Genomic DNA, 16,804 nt, shown 5'->3' with positions numbered 1-16,804 from the left:
ATACTCCTGATCATGTGCTAAGAAAAATTAAGTAGAGTTAGTTAGATGACTATGATGATGATGAGTATGACTTGTTATCATGATAACGAGTATTGTATGATGATGATGAGTAGGACTTGTTATTATGGTACCAATGATGGGTTATTTAATATTATGATGATGCATCATGCTAAGTTGTTATATGAGTATGATGAGTTATTATATATATCAGTGGGTGAAATGAACATGGATTAGATTCAAGTGAAGACAACATGTGGTGCATGTCAAAAGTACTACTAATCCAAACTTGATCTAGTTTGGACTAGTAGTACTTCGATGTGCACCACATGTTGCCTCCATTTGAATCTAATCCATATTCATTTCACCCACTGTTATAAATAATAACTAATCATGGTCATAAAATCATATGATGAAAGTACTGTATATAAAACATATACAAAGACAGCAACAATAAGCTGCATTTTCAAAAATACAGGAAAATTTAGCAGTAGCGTTTTTCAGAAGAAACGCTACTGCTACTTACTCTTATTAGAAGCGTTTGCGCAAAGCAAGCGCTATTGCTAACTAGGTATAGCAGTAGCGCTTATAAACAAGCGCTACTGCTAGCAGTTAGCTGTAGCGCCTTAGCAGTAGCGTTGCAACCAGCGCTACTTGTATATCTATTTCAAGCGCTACTACTAGTGTTTTCCCTAATAGTGTGTTGTACATAAACCCTCACCATAATTTCAGCGAACACTTTCGTGCACTTAATGGTTATATCTTAGGCCATTTGAAGATACTCATCCAATTCATCTACAAGAACGCTATATGCAATGTCGCGGTCACCTTCCGAGAAGGGAAAACCCATTATCAACGCGTCTTTGTTTTTGGAAGAAAGGTTTATTGGCTTCCATGGCATCGGCATTTCGACGAAACAACCATTCGGTAATGTGGGATCATCGACGAAACATGTAAGCAGGGAAGGTACAACCAGACACAAAGTAGCCACACATGACCTTCTCGTGGCCTTTGGTTTTGTTCTGATGAAATATTGCACGCTTCCTCTTTGTTCCGGCTACCGCTATCCAGTCAGCAACCACTATGAGAACCTCGTCTTCTTTGGCGTCTATGATTTCACTCTCGGACTTGGGAGTTTGAATCCTAAGATAAATCATCAAAAAGTAGCTCTACCGATGGATCCATGTACACATTATGTGAATCATATGTCATGTACAAGAATCCATGAGCCGCTAAATTTTAATTTGCAAGGATACGTTGGGAAAATGTACCTTTTGTCAATTCGTCAAACACCTTGAGGTTGCACGGAGAAAGGGGTGGCGCAGCCAGATGACACGAAGCAGGCGCAGGGCTGCGACGAAACGTTGGAGGTCCGGGAACGTCTTTGCGGAGGCGATCGGGGCCAAATCACGGCGGTCCGGGCGGCGGAGGTGGCACCAAACGTCGGCAGCGCAGGGATGAGATGTTGGTGGCGCGCGTGTCCTGGAATGCCCGTGGTGCCAAGATTTGGATGGGTGGAGGGCGTGCTATATTGCGCCTCCCAACCGCCAAATATGGAGGCTCACGTGTTCAATTTGGAGCAGACTCCAAAGATTATGTCGATCGAGCATGTGATCGTGGATCTGCTAGAGCGTTTTTTTGGCGAAAATCATCACACTGGCGGTTATTACGACTACTGTGCCGATACAGCGACTTAGCTAGAATTGCTCTTATGCAAGATAGCTTTGCAACTGTTAAAATTTCCAGCTAGATTTGGATAATTTATTTATATACCTCCTCTAAATGCTCTATTTGATCGTTCGGTATGGCTCAAGTTTTTTCTTGGTTGGCCAAACTTTTTCTTCAACCATTATACATTTCAGAACTACAAATTAATATATGCATGACTCAGGTTTGTGGAACGAACTTTGGAACCACTCCAGGTCTGTCAGAACAAAGTTAGTGACAACTCTTCTAATCAGAATGCTACTGTAACCTGCATAAGTGGCTATTAAGCCTCACCCTTTTGAGTATCTTTTTTCCACACTCCTGTAGTCTTGTGCCTATCAGGTTCAGACGGAGCTCTCAGAAAGGTTCAACCTGAACCGTGTCATTTGCGTCAGCTCAACAGTTAATCCAGAAGACCAACGGAGAGACGATGCTGGCAAAGCTATTATGATATATAGCATGAAAAGAGTTCGTGTTCCTCCGTCGATCCTAGTACGTCCCATGCATTATGTTATTTCTAGGTGCACCTAGTCTTAGCAGCAGGAAAGAGCTGAGCGTGATACACGAACTACCGTTGCTAACGTCGACTGATCGATCGTACGAAGTAGACCAAGAACACCGGGCCGCGAAATCAGCATTCATGCGTGATTGAAGTGACGGCGACGAAAGAAGAAGATAATTATTAGTCCTATCACACAGCCATGATATTTCTTCTTGAGTTCCATCTGATTATGCAGCTACAATCATTACACGAGGATTCTGAAATCCATGGGTTCAGTACTTCATTAACTCACCTTTTTCCCCCGGGGAATGAATAATGAGACGAGCCGGTGACAGGTGCAGCTTATGTATAGGGTTTATTATCGATTCTCACTGAAAAAAAGCAAATATGAAATTGGTTTTTTTGTAGGGTTTATTGTTCTTCTAGTGCCGCGCATGTAGAAAACTGAAAATTCATGATTCGGTTGACAGTGCTGCGGGGTATCTATTTTCTGATCCTGCTTTGAGCTGTAGTTTTACAAATCTGAAATTGGATACTAATGATGCCACTTAAATTTGAAACATGTACTAATTTAAAGGGCTGCCGCATCTAGGAGCACATGAACAAAATTCTCATACTGGAAATCAGGTACTACCAAATGGTGCGTAATTGGTGTGTACAGTTAAACATGCATGGAGACAAAGTCTTACAACCCCATATTATTATGCTTTGCATGAAAACCAAGTCTTGCGACCACAATGGTGAAACAACAGGAGAGAGTTGCAACCAACAGATTCAAGAAACAATACAGAGTAGCAAAGGATAGTTACCACAAACGAGAGCAGCCAGCAGCAGACTCAATGGGAATCACATAGTACAGAAGATATTCAGAGCACACTGTCGCCCTTGTGTGGCAATCGCCTATAGAGGTTCCAAGCGAATGACGGCGTCTTCCGCCGAAGCTTGGGGTGCCTCATGATGTAGAGTCCAACAATCCCGACGAGAATTTTCCACGGTGTAAAACACATCATAACGGCTGCTGCTAAAGTAAAGAGCCCAAATAATGCTGTTGCTGTAGGATCCCTCCATGTTGTCAATGCAGTGATCCTCTCGCCACATGATGCTACATCTCCCATGACAGTCTGTATCCTGCTGGCAAGGCACCTTAGCCTATCATACCTCATCATTGTTAAACTAGAGCTCCGAGAAGTAGGGAAGGTATCAAATTCCTCGTCAAGCTCATCTGGGTGTACAGTGTCTGTTAAAGATATCTTGATGTCGACGTGGGAAGGATGAGTAGGGCGATGCCGGTAGTTCCATACTATACTGAAGAAGGTAAATAGGAGTGTTGACGGGAGTATGAATTGATGGAACATAAGAGCTAAGAGGAAAACAGCATGGACCAGCAAAGTGATCGCGGGGTTCTCCCATGAACAAACATAGAGAAACCGCTGCCAAAATGTGACGAGGATTGAGAAGGCGGACATGATCCTGTAGAAGTTGACCTTGCTTTTCCGCATGCTCCACAAGTGGCTTTGCACATCACACATGTATTCCACTGCTTCCTTGCGTAGGGGAGGATCCATCTGGCTCAGTCGGAATGCCACAATCTGGACAGCATGAAACTGCAGATCTTCTATCAGAATCTGCAGTGGGTCCCGGTGGTGCATCTTTGGTAGATTGGGGGAGCCATACATACGCACCATGTTTGTTAATGATTTCGGTGTAAATCTCACCGACAGGCACAGTTCACCCATTTTCTTCACACCTGAAGGCTGTAGAACAAGAAGAGGGTATGCATGACAATATATCCGACCAGGTTGGAGATCGGAAAGATGTATCCTTATTTTCCCTATGTTGACACCCTTGTACCCTCCTGAACTTGACTCTTCCACCTGGGCATTATCAAACACTCCAACGATCAGGACTGTTGCTGTATCATAAACATCCCATGAGTACTGCTCTTCGAATAAAGGATCGCGGTTGTTGATGATGGTACGAGTTCGTACCCACTTCCGGCCATATCTCGCCACACAATATGGATGCGACGACAATCTCCCATTTTCCCTTTTTATAGGAGGCAGGCCCCGTGCTCCAATGATGCCAACCTCAAGCAAGCCAACAAGTGGAGGATTTGAGATTTCATCCGTGTGGTCTCCAGAGCCATAGTGGGCACCGTATTCACTGTCGAGGCAGGTAGTGAGATGAATGCGGCACGATGACACAGTCAACTCATCCCCAGCACCATTGGCAACTGCTGCATTGGGTGGAACTTGAAGATCATGCCATTGATGCTCGAGTTCGGCAGACAACAGACCTCCAACTCGACGCTGAACTGTTTGCACGGGTATGATGGTTCGGCCGACAACCTTGTCTCTGCCAGGCCCTAGATGTGCTTGGATAGAAATTTGAAGGTTTTCCTCAAATGGCTCTGCAGCAACGAATGTCAGTTCTTCATCCCAGACATAATGGGTTAGTGTCTTCTTCATTCTCTTCGTCGTCTTTCGCTGACCACCTACCACCACCGTGACATATGCCTCTACAATTTTGCTTCCACATGCTAGTGCAATACATTTGAACTCAATTATATGGACCCGCAGACACCACAGCCTGGGTAAATTGTACACTTTGGGCACAATGTGCGGTCGCACAACCCCGCTCGCCTCTAACCAGTCGGACTTCCATGAATCACAGAATGCCTCATCAGACTGCATGCCCTTCCAAACCGAAAGCATCAGCTCACCTTGTGCTGTCCTTCCGCTTTGGTCAATAAGTTGGTGCCACTTCGGTACTACTGGTTTGTCATTTCGGGAACGCTCAGGAATGTCACTTAGGTCAAATGAGATCAACCCAACAGAATCATCTGTGAACCCGTCATAGACAACAACATAGATTCTAGTTATCTGTGCACTGTCCAACTGGCGTCTGGAGAAAGCAAAAGTCGAGTTCCACTCTGGGTTCTGCTCCTCAGGTACAGAGTTTGTGATGCTTCTAAGGTTACCAGCATTTACCTCTACATATGGATCAGGCTTTTGGTTAACATCCACATCAGGCAAGCATCGAGCCTTTACCACACGTACAAACAAGTAGCATATACGCCCAACAATCATTCCATCTTCAAAGTTGGGTTGAATGTACTTGACTACAGCATCCGCGGGTGCCTGTACAGGAAGTCCCAGAACAGGAGAGGGTATAGCTTGTGAGACAGGGGCTTCATATTTCAGAAATACTCTAAGAAGCAACACTCCCTTCGATCGCTTGAACATCCGACCCTTCAACTGATAGTCTTTGACAATTTCATCAGATGAGTCAGAAAAGCTAGCCCCAGAAATCCGGACCTTACCAAGGAAAAACTGGCAGCCATCAATGACATTATAGACATAAGCTTCAAGAGCAAGAGAAGGAAGCCTTTCCTTGTCCAGCACATCAAACATGGTCTTCTCGGACCATACAGGACATCGAACCTTCCTCTTGACTGTCGTAGTGAAACTTTGGCCAGCAAAACGAAGCTGAACACAGGGACTCAGTAGCTCAAGACTGTCCGAAAGGCCATTGGCGCTTACAACATCCACAAAGAGCTTCTGTCTGAACATTATTTCTTCAAATATGACCTGATTATGGCCTGCAAAAGGTAATACGATTTTCATAATTTCTTCCAATTGGATGATGGCCTACGAGAATATCCTTCAAAAAGACACAGCAAACAGTAGAATACCCCTACTAGGAAACAAAAGGATCAAATTATAACATACTACTAGGTATGCATAATTTGAAATCATTCTAAATACAATGAGGATATCTTTTGAAGCATGTTTGAATAAGTTCTGACAATGTATATCTGGATCCAGACAAAAGCTAATTGAAACGGAAAAAGTAATCTCACCAATCCTCTGATCGTGTATGTAGCAGAAATAGTGAAATGCTAGATCAGAGTATTCATACTTTGGGAAAAAATTAATGCACCCTGCACCTTGTTAGGTTGATATTCCAGTTACATAGGACCAGTTACTTCTTTTTATGGATTAGGACCAGTTACTCTTAAACTTTAAGTAAATGGTTTGCCTCTTTAAACCTGACTTTGAACTGTAGTACGACTAAAAAGCAAATATTGCTGATTACTTTATTACAGTGAAGTTGAAATGTCAATTTTGAATAAAGAACCCAAAAGTTTTTTTTTACCGATACAGAATCTAAAGGTTGATTACTTCACCCCTTTAATCTGATCTTCAACATTTCACTTCTCAGGAAATTAGCAGCAATACTTGCGTCTCTTATTTGGACTTTATTTTTCTACAAAAGCAATGTACATTTAAGCAAATTTTACATAAACAGAGATATATGTTAGAAGGGAGCAGGAAGCATCACATATCCAGCTGGACTTATTTGAGAAAACTTTGTCGATCGATTTCAGTTTTATGACTAGTGAGGCACATTTCATCCTCTTTTTTCTTAAAGAGCGATTGATTTCATATCCCGTTGGATTACACATTTGAAGAAACTATGCGGGTGGCATTCAGCCCTCCGAGGTTGCCTTTTTTTGAATGTTCTCTGGTTGTTTGGAGCGTGTACATGATTGAACCGGTTTCACACTAGTTTAAAGCATAAATGGCCGAACTGAGAACTGAAGATTTCAGCTGTCGTGCAATTTGTGATGTTTCAGGAACCGGACTCCAGACAGCCTAACGTTGTAATCAGGGCCAACAAAACAGAAATGTCAAGTTCCAACAAGCTCCATCCGTTCTTCAAGCCTAAATCCATAGTTTCACATATGCTGCCACTTGCAAGTGCCCCCTATGTTCCTAAATATAATACGTTTTGGCAGTTCAGTACATTATTGAATCGGAGGTAGTAGTATATCTTAAGATTCCAAAATGCAGGTTTCTGAATGATGCAAATTTCAGCACTCTCTAATTGATTCCACGGATAAAGAAAATATATTGCCTGCGTTTTGGATTGAAGCTAGTAAAAGTCTCAGGGAAAGGATTTCGGCGAGGAGAACTGAAGCACCTGGACGGCCGAATGACAAGGCGCCATCGGTGGCAGACCTCGTTCAGCTGCCGCTCCTGGCCCGCCCCACCCGTGGCGGACGCACTTGCGTCGCCGCTCGTCAGCTCGCGCGCCGCCACTCGGAATTGGGGTCTGCGGTGGCGGAGCACGGGTCGCAGTTACCACGGCGGTAGAGCGGGTACACGGGGATTTTATTTTTTTTAGTTTACCCGTGAAAATTTCTGTTCCTCCCTCGGTTATACTCCCTCCGTTTCTTTATATAGATATATATGTTTTTTATAAAATTCCATAACGTAGGATGCATTTCTTCTAATTTCTCATAATTCCTTTTTTAACCCTTCAGAATAAAGGAAGGAATCTCTCTTTTGATTGCATGTATCTCTTTTTTAACTCTCCAGAATATCTCTCCCTCTTCATTTCATAGCCTAACTGATTTACTTGTCACTAACCAATAAATTTTTCAAGGGTAATTTTGTTTTAAATTATCTATAATTTGTTGTCTTGATCATCGTACCCAAAAAATACACATTAGATACGGATGAAGTAGTCGTTTATATCCGTAAAATGAAAGCCATATCTTCCTTGCCCACCTCAACAAGGAAAGTTTTCTGTACTAGATTCCAACATGAATTTTTACTGTTTTTAACATAGATTTACAACATGGAATTCAAGAGGGATTACAACTAGAATTTGAACAATCTTAGGACTACGATTTTTCTACTACTTGAACAACGAGCTTTTCCTCCTCTTGGAAGTGACCTCATAGGTGGGGAAGGACGCACATGTGTTCTTGATGCGGGAGATGGCCACAGTCTTGAACACCGACGTGAGTCCGACGTTCATTTCTACCCAGACCGTCGTCGACATGCAGTCAAAGCAAATGAGGGCAGCGGGTAGACGAGCGTTGTCGATGGCTGATTTGGCCTTAAGTGACACGTAATCCTCAACCCACTCGGAGTAGTCTCACACCCTCTTCCAGAACTCTCTCTAGGGACTGTCCTCTTCGGTCTCGCCGGGGAAAGGTCCACGGGGACGGCGCGGTAGCACCCAAAATTTTTTGGGATTATTTATTAAAAAAATAACAGTTTTTCAATAATTTTGCCTCCATTTCTTGGTTCCCTTAGCGATGGGTAAGGGGGAAGAGAGGGGTAGGGGTGGCGGCCGGCGAAAGGGGCCATGGGGTATATATACTCATGAATGGCCGCGCTCGGTGGGAAACATAGGTAGATTTGTCCGCCTGGGGGTGGGAAACGAGTGTGAAACGTGGCGTCGGGCATCAGTTAGCGCTCTTCCTGGTGAAAAAGCGGTTCCGGCATTGGCGAGGCACGGAAGCGGTAGCCGTACGGATGGCGGCACCATTGACCGTGCTATGCACCATGGACCATGCTATGCGCGGGACAAATAGGTGTAAAATCATAGCAATCATCCAATTAGCCAAAAACCACTTAAATCTGAAGTTTGATTAATTGTCTCATATTAATATTGTACACATAGAGGTTAACCTATTTGAATTATTTTGCATTCTAAGAATATATATATTTTAGACTTATTTTAATTTATAAAACCTCGTCAAGTGTATTGTTAGATTTATTTTAAATTCGTCGAAAGTATTATAGTGGAGTGGATTTCGAATTTGAACTCACTAGTGATTCATATTTATACATAGTTTGAGTAAAAATAAGAAACCACTCACTTGTAATTCATATTTATACATAGTTTGAGTAAAAATAAGAAATCCCACCTCGGTTAATATTTTGGAGGGAAAATCACCTTTGGCCTTAAGGCTGCTGCCAATGCATTGGTGCTTAGATGAGGTGATAAGCATATTAAATAGCTTAGCAACTATACTCCCAATGCATAGGCGATTGGCTTCTTGTAGCTAAGCTTCTTTCCTTTAATGATTTAGCAACTAAAGTTCTCCATGTATTGGTAGGTTTCTTTCATTTAAATGGTTTGCCTAGATTCATGCGCTTGACATTGTTTCTTTCTGGGTCACTACACCCATCTCTCTCCTCTTAATTAACTTGCCACATCAGATTTTTTAACTATATAGCAGGCTTAGCACCTTAAAAGATGAAGCATTGGGGGGCCTTAATTGGATCCATGGGCATGGCTACGGATATCTGATGCAATAGCCAAATCAAATATTCGACTTAACAATTTAAATTAATGATTAATGTTCAATATCCGATGAATAAATAATCATGGGTGGAGGCGATTTCTTTGGAGGTGGCGAGCTGAGCATAGCTCAGACGGTCTCTTCAAGCTTGGGATTGTTTGACCCTGAAACCACCATGAATAGATAATCCACGACCACTAGCATCTTTATAAATCAAAGAACCATTATCCCACCGCATGCCGCTTTCAAAGAGATCGTCTACATCCATGATCCCCATGGCACTAGGGTCCAGTTCTTTTGCCAATTTTTTCAGAACCTTGAGAATCAAACCTCCATCCAGCATCTTTCAGAATCTTGAACCTACATTATTTTTTTACAATTCTAACTATTTACGTCCTAAACACGAGTTTAAAAATGTAGGTTCAAGATTCTGGTAGGATTTTAAAAAAACGAGTTTAAGATGCTGAAAGAAGCTGGAGGAGATCCGATTCTCAAAATTCTGGAGGAATCGGTCAAAAAGAAAATTGGGCTTAGTTTCGGGATGCAAGCTATGCTAGGCTGAAGCTCACACAAACTGAATACGCACCAGACCAAATCACGAAGGAATATGATGATCGCCGCCTAATTGACCGACCGGTCGATCCGTACAAGCAGCAACGCAGCATTGCCGCTGCAGATCATCCAGCAAAAAAGCCAAACGAAATGGAAAAAGGCAAAGCACCCATGGTGTTAGCAACAGTACCTTGCAAGGGTAGCTCTCCGAACTTGACTCCATGGATGGGTCGCGGCAGCGGCGAACGGCTCACTCCGATGAGGCTCGCTCGCTCTGGGAGCTTAAGCGTAGTTCTGTTGACTATTGGTGCCCGGCCGGAAGAGAGAAGCACCAACACGGGGTCCATTAATGGCGTTGGCTAAAAAAAATGTCCGGCCGGTCAAGTCAACTCGCGGGCTGCCAGCGTGTAGGGCGCATGCAGCTCGATCGATCATCACGTGCATGCATGGTCATTGGGTTGGCCAGGTCGCGCATGAAGAAGCTTTTTATATATATATACTTCCTCCGTTCCTAAATACAAGTCTTTGTAGAGATTTCACTATGAACTAGATACGAATGTATATAGATGCATTTTAAGTATGAATTCATTCATTTTGCTTCATATGTAGTCCACCTAGTAGAATCTCTACAAAGAATTACATTTAGGAACGGAGGGAGTAGAATGAAATGGACATGTTTATGTAAAAAAAGAAGTAGGATATAAAGAAAAAAAGAGCGAAAACGATTACTAAGAATCTTCATTCTACGAGGCCACGGGTCCCCTGCCCCGCTTGCCGCTCCGGCAACAGGAGGGGGCGGGGAGTACGCGGGCCTCCGTTGATGCAATTTGGTTGAGTCGCTTGCGGTTAGAGTTTGCTTGTCCAGTTACGACAACTAGTAGAATGCCCGTGCGTTGCTACGGGCTTTTGAAATATTTTACAGATGTTATATGAACATAATGCATGTTAAATTTTACATATAGAAAAAAGATAGCACAACCATAACCAGGTAATAATTGAAGTTCACCTCACTTGCAATGTAAAATGACTAAAAAAGGCAATTTGACGATGTATACATATAGAGCGATTATCCAACTAACAATTTGTTACAAATTAAGAATTGCTTGATACGCTTAAAATATTCTCACATAATATCAGGATTGTTGTCTTTAACATCATTCACACGATATTTGATCAAATATAATACAAACTTCTTTCTCAACTCATTCCCATCCTGCGCAAAAACACTATGTAGTTAGCATGAATACTTCGTGAACGTCACCAGAATACATCTCTATCTCTCACATATATGCAAATAATCATATTTAACATGTACCTTTTGTATTATTATGTATAACATACATATAAAGAAGGATTATTTTCTCGTGATGTTTCAGTACGACCCATCATTGTTACGTCATTGCCTATGTCAGTTGCTATTTTTAAAACACTATCCAAGTCCATCACTTTTTAATCTCCGTTGAAGAAAACTTAAACATATAAACATATAAAAATATAAGAAATATTTTATACTACATTATATAAACATTTATAATAAATTAAAATAAAAGTGAGACTAACACAACTTTTTATATTTGCAAAAATGTTTTTTAGACAAATTTGCAAAAAAAACTAACTTTTATTTGACGAGGAAATAAAACTAACTGAGTACCCCTAATTAGATTTTTTTAGACAGCCTGAGGCGTTCATCCAGGGCCCAAAACTCTTTGAGCAGCGGATGGGCCAGCCCAAGAGTGGACGGGCCGAGCTAGAGACTGATAGATTTCTTCTGTGTTTTCTTTTCCACCTACTATACATCTTATCCAGTTCTCAAAGAAATACTATACATCTTATCCTCACGGCATCACACAGTCCTCTAACTCTCTCAGCTCGAGCCTGATCCCGTCCCTGCCGCTTCCCGTCCATAGACGGCGTCGCCGCATTCTTGTCTCCCCTCCACGGCGTCGGCCGGCCCCTCCTCTCCCAGCCATCTCTCCTCCATGTCGCGCGCCGAGCCCGTCCTCCCTTCCCTCGATGGCTTCGTCCGCATCCTCCTCCGACTGCCACGGTGGCTCGATTGGTTCGATCCACCGCCATCCACGCCCGACAGGTTATTCCGACGATGGGGCGGCGGCGAAGCTTAGCGCGATGACAGAGCCTTCCTCCAGCTCTACCAAGAAACCCTCGCTCTCCGTCCGTCTTCCTCCCTTTGCCAGCACCACCTAGCGTCGCCATGGTCGGTGGCCGCGACCACCAACAAGAGGAATCGCGAGGCGGCGGCGGCGGCACCAAGGGGAAGCCGCAGCCCGTCACTGCCAAGGAAAAGCGGGTCACAGCTAAGGTACGCATCGTTGGAGCATGGGTGTTGATTTAGAGTATGGGCTGCTTGAGTTTGAGCTGAAACCGGAATGTTCTTGACTGCATGGCAGGAAGTGTCGGAGTCGAGGAAGCCCGACTACAACCTTAAGAAAGTAATTGTTACTTTCATCATGTTTCCAGTAGTATCAGTTTCTGTATGTGATGCCATAATTTTATTCCAGTAGACAAGTTGCAATTTGTGCCTGAATCGCCACCTCTGTTTATGATGATTCAGTACCATATTTTGGGCAACTCTAATTTTGTTTGCTCGCGGCACCTAAATATTAACAGGACATCGAAGTACTATGGGGAAAGATGATAGGTCGTCATTTGAGCAAGGAGGATATAATCAAGTAAGTGTCACTATCAAAGCCTTGTGAGTTGCGACATATGTTCAACTTCTTATGTACATGGATTTCTCATCTCTACAGGCTAGTTACCGAGGCCCTCCGTAAAATGGATTGGAAATATTTGGAATTTCTGGATCCCATGTAAACGCATCTGTTCTTCAACTAAGTTGCTGACACTCATTCTTTATGAATGCGTTGCATATGGTGTTTTGGTACTTATTCTGATAGCCACCATTTTTTGTCAGACATGTGTGTAGTGGTTCTCACACTCAAGAGAGTGGCAAGGTACATTTTCTGTTATTTTTTTCTCTTTCCATTTTCTTATTATATCTTAAGAGACATATTTCAGAGTGATCACTTGGTTTAACTTTGCCCACTCATTTGTTTTATCCGATATTTATTTATTAACTTCTGCAGATTCTAGAGACACTAAATAGTCATGCAAATTGAACTGTACAATAGTTAGTGCCTCACACTGCATATTCAGTATTATTTTCCTTCTCGCTTATTTCCAGTGTGCTTTTGCAATTTAACACAGTAATGATTTTCAGGTTAGGACGCATATTATCAGAATCTTGAAGAAGCAGATTATGAAGCTTGATGTCAGTGATTATGGATGCCTTGTAAGTGATGTCTATATATGTAATATATTTTAGTGTTCAAATAGGATCATACTGTGTGGCTTCTATGCTTTAACCTATACAAACATTCTCCCAGTGCACAGTAACTTCAGATGGTTTTATGCTTCCAAGCGATTAATCATCAGCTGAACTAACATGTCTTTTATCCTCCAGTTCTTTGTTTGTCTTCTCTCCATTGTCGATGACAGAAAACTTGTTACTAATTCTAACCGACACCAATTGTTTGCTTGAAGCAAGCATTATGCTACCATTACAAGCAATCTGAAGAGACAATGCTTATAGCTTACTTTCAATATTTGTAGGTTCTATTTGAAGAGCTGACAAAGCAGTTAAAGGAAATCATATTGATAAGGTAAGAGGAATTCCAAGCTTATAATGTGCTTATTTTTACTTGTTAGTTATATGCACATGAGACTATTTATGATAGAGCTCCTTGCTGGAACAGACCGGGAGACGCCAATTGCTGCAGCTATTGCACACACTTTGCTCACATTATCTGACTCCGGCTGATTCAGTTTGTCTGAATTTCAATGTGCCTTCCCTTATTTCACTAAAAAAATATCAGTATATATAACACCACCTAATAGTACCAACGAATGACGTACGAACTGCTCCATTAGGAGTAGAGATACGTAGTTCCTTATCCATGTATTTCTAACAAGAGATTCTATCCAACTGAAGTTTAAGTCATTATTTTTATTTCTATATGATATTAGATGCCTCAGGTTTTTACCATATTGAGAAGCAGATGAATTAGAAAGAAATATGAAACCTTAGTAATTTTGTTCTTCTTTACCAAGTCACTGTCCAAGCATCTTCCTCCTGCATATGTTGGAAACTTCACGCTGTCTCTTGTTATTTCCAGCTTAAACAGGTCCATCTTTGACCAAGTATAGGACGGGCAGATGTCGCGAAAGGAATACTCATGGTTTCTGAAGACTGACCATGCTCCCTCGAGTACTACGCAGCAACAAACTCAGGTCAGTGTGCATTAAGATCTACAATAGTATGTGGTTGTAATGCAGAATTGAATACTTTACCTTGAGTTGCTATAATTTGATCCGGCGACTTCATGTGCTAAGGACTTCCTTGTAGACTATGTTCTTCATGGTCGTTAATAAGGGCTCAGATCTTTTTCGCTTATTTGAATTATTGATTTGTTCCTTGCCCTTGCCCTTGCCCTTGCCCTTACCATTGTCGTTGTCCTTGATGGCGAGAATCTTAATGTTCCTCTTCGCAGTGGCTCTAGACAATGCGACGTAGAGCTGACCGTGAGAGAATATCGGGTCTGGTAGGTACACCCCGACAATCGGGATGGTCTGCCCTTGTGCCTTGTTGATTGTCATGGCAAAACTGAGCCTAATAGGGAACTGCTTCCTCTTGAACTTGAAAGGGAATATATCGTCATCGGATGGGCAGAGAGGTATCCGAGGAAGGAACACCCTCCTACCAGCATGTTGTCCTAGCACGATTTCTGCGTCGATGGCGTTCCTTTGGAAACCCCGGACCACAAGCCTTGTGCCGTTACACAACCCATTAGCTGGATCAATGTTTCTCAACAGTATAACGGGGCAATTTAACTTCAGTTTGAGCGCATGCGGAGGCAGCCTGTTGGGAGTTAGGTTGTTCAGGAACTCGGGGGCATAGTAGCCATGTGGGTCATCCTCTGCAATATCAAAACTGTGGTAGATCTTCTCTTCGCCCTGGAAGCGCTCTATCATGCGTGTGTTTACCTTATCAATGTTGTCGTTCTTGGTGGAGAGGATCGCTCGAGATGTCATGTAATTTGGATCAGCCATGTTGTCGTCTAGAGCAGGAAATACATGGTCGATTAGCTTCTCTAGGTCAACGCCGTCTTCTGTTGGCTGCACACAAATATCTTCTGGGAGCCTTATGTTGCCTTCCTCGTCGGTTTCCTCGGTGCCGTTGCCTACCCTTAGCAAGTAATCTGCGAACCACGGGTCGTTATGCGCCCTCATGTTGGTGAGGAGCCTTAGGTGGCGCATGCCCTTCCATATGTACGAACTCCGCAAGGTCGCATCAATTATCTGACCCCGTGACCCCTTCCTGACGACCGGAAGCACCTGCCTGAAGTCCCCACCGAACACGACAGTCTTTCCCCCGAATAGTCGGTCCCGTCGTCCCATGATGTCCCGCATGCTATTGTCCAGTGCCTCAACCGCTTGTCGCTTCGTCATGGTGGCCTCGTCCCATAGGATGAGTGAAGCCATGTGCAGGAGCTTGGCCGTTCCACTTTGCTTGGTGAAGTTGCACGACCCCCCATCTTCAATGCTGAGTGGGATCTTGAACCTCGAGTGGGCTGTCCTTCCTCCAGGCATGATGGAAGCCGCGACGCCCGACGTCGCCGTAGCCACCACGATCTTGCCCTCGCCTCGAACCTTTGCGAGCAGTGCCTTGTATAGGAAGGTCTTCCCAGTGCCTCCCGGGCCATCGACAAAGAATACACCCCCATCACCAGCATCGACTGTTGCCAGTATCTCGTCGTATGCAAGCCTCTGCTCAGGGTTTAGCGAGGACGCTAAACCAGCATCATTCGCGTCAACCTCGATGGAGGACTCCTCGGTGACTTCTCTGGCCTCGCCTCCAGTAGTGTCATAGGTCTCATCGATGTCCGGAAGAGGGAACAACACTATGTCTTTGCCCATGGATTGTAGCATGCCCCTTATGTCAAGCAACACCATCTGCTCCACTGCCTTTGAGCACGTGTGTGATCGGCGGTAGTCATCAGACATTGCCTCTAGGTGCCTATCCCATAGACCGCGCACGTCACCTGGCTCGCAGAATACCAAGATTGTTGCAAAGAGCCTCCTGAGTGAGGCTGGCATCGTGAACTGTGTTGACTATAAGACACTCGTCAAGCGTGTTGTCGGCCTCGATGAGGCCCAATCTCTCGGCAGCCTCACGGAAGCTATGACAGAGCACACCGCCCACGGTCCGCAGGTCCTCGAAGGATGTCTTGCCTGGTACATGGTTGAGCAGCACTCGCAGAAAGTACCGCTCCCCCTCGGCTGGATGGGCCGACACGATTCGACCTACTTGGTGCTGCTTTTCTCTCGGCCTCCAGTATTTCTGTCTCTGCCATGTGAAACTTCCCGGAAAGTCCTTGTACAGGATATCCCGAGCCCACACATGCTGCTGATTAGCGAGGAAATACTCTGTCAGCATTGACTTAGATGCAGTATCACGGGCGACGACATCAGTCAGGTCCTCTCCTGCTTTGAACGTGACACTATTCATATTAGGGAGATGAAGCGGCAACTGTAGGACCGACGGGAAACTCCCAGAAAGGTTGAAGCCGAATATCCTCCACATTGCCTCTGGTGGAGTAACCCATCTCGCATCAACGTACCTTTTAATCTCGTCTACAACCCCGTTGCTGTCAGGCTGGTCAATGCTGAATGAAGCTCGATCGTGACCCTTGTATACGTATTTGTAAAGGTACTTGACGGCCTTGATGCTGGAGCACACCTCGACATTTATGTGGCAGTTGAACATCCGCAACAGATAAGGGTTGTAAGGCACGACCCATCTGTTATCCAACATTTGACGACGGACCTTAGCCTGACGACCATCGTCTCGCCGTCGATAAACC

At 43.8% G+C, this 16,804-nt stretch overlaps 2 protein-coding genes across 8 annotated transcripts in view; one reads left to right on the top strand and one right to left on the bottom strand.

The window, feature by feature from the left end:
• Positions 1–2,891: 2,891 nt before the first annotated feature.
• LOC123066090 (FT-interacting protein 7-like) lies at positions 2,892–10,164 on the bottom strand. 2 transcript variants are annotated; one of them, XM_044489242.1, is made up of 2 exons: positions 10,054–10,164; positions 2,892–5,807 (listed from the first exon to the last, which is right to left on the bottom strand). In XM_044489242.1, the coding sequence occupies exon 2, from the start codon at positions 5,776–5,778 to the stop codon at positions 3,073–3,075; it is 2,706 nt and encodes a 901-aa protein (XP_044345177.1). In that variant the 5' UTR covers positions 5,779–5,807; positions 10,054–10,164; the 3' UTR covers positions 2,892–3,072. The 2 variants fall into 2 exon arrangements, with proteins under 2 accessions (XP_044345177.1, XP_044345178.1); XM_044489243.1 differs by lacking the exon at positions 10,054–10,164 and adding an exon at positions 7,193–7,363.
• Positions 10,165–11,675: 1,511 nt separating this feature from the next.
• Positions 11,676–16,804, top strand: part of LOC123071790 (pumilio homolog 24) — a 14,104-nt gene continuing 8,975 nt past the window's right edge. For 3 of the 6 annotated variants that reach the window (XR_006434525.1, XR_006434524.1, XR_006434526.1), the window contains exons 1-7: positions 11,676–12,183; positions 12,272–12,313; positions 12,492–12,553; positions 12,632–12,691; positions 12,796–12,835; positions 13,102–13,173; positions 13,494–13,543. Coding sequence is in view for 2 of the 6 variants with exons in the window: in XM_044495372.1 (XP_044351307.1) it covers positions 12,076–12,183; positions 12,272–12,313; positions 12,492–12,553; positions 12,632–12,691; positions 12,796–12,835; positions 13,102–13,173; positions 13,494–13,543; positions 13,637–13,691 (489 nt within the window). In the remaining 4 variants the exon portion in view is untranslated. The other 3 variants (XM_044495372.1, XM_044495373.1, XR_006434527.1) reach the window with 3 other exon arrangements.

Source organism: Triticum aestivum, chromosome 3B (assembly GCF_018294505.1).
Source record: "Triticum aestivum cultivar Chinese Spring chromosome 3B, IWGSC CS RefSeq v2.1, whole genome shotgun sequence".
Classification (NCBI taxonomy): Eukaryota; Viridiplantae; Streptophyta; class Magnoliopsida; order Poales; family Poaceae; genus Triticum; species Triticum aestivum.
This window is presented reverse-complemented; position numbering and strand designations above follow the sequence as displayed.

Excerpts from the sequence above, each read along its gene's own strand:
- LOC123066090 (XM_044489242.1), bottom strand. The coding sequence starts at position 5,778 with ATGTTCAGACAGAAGCTCTTTGTGGATGTTGTAAGCGCCAATGGCCTT.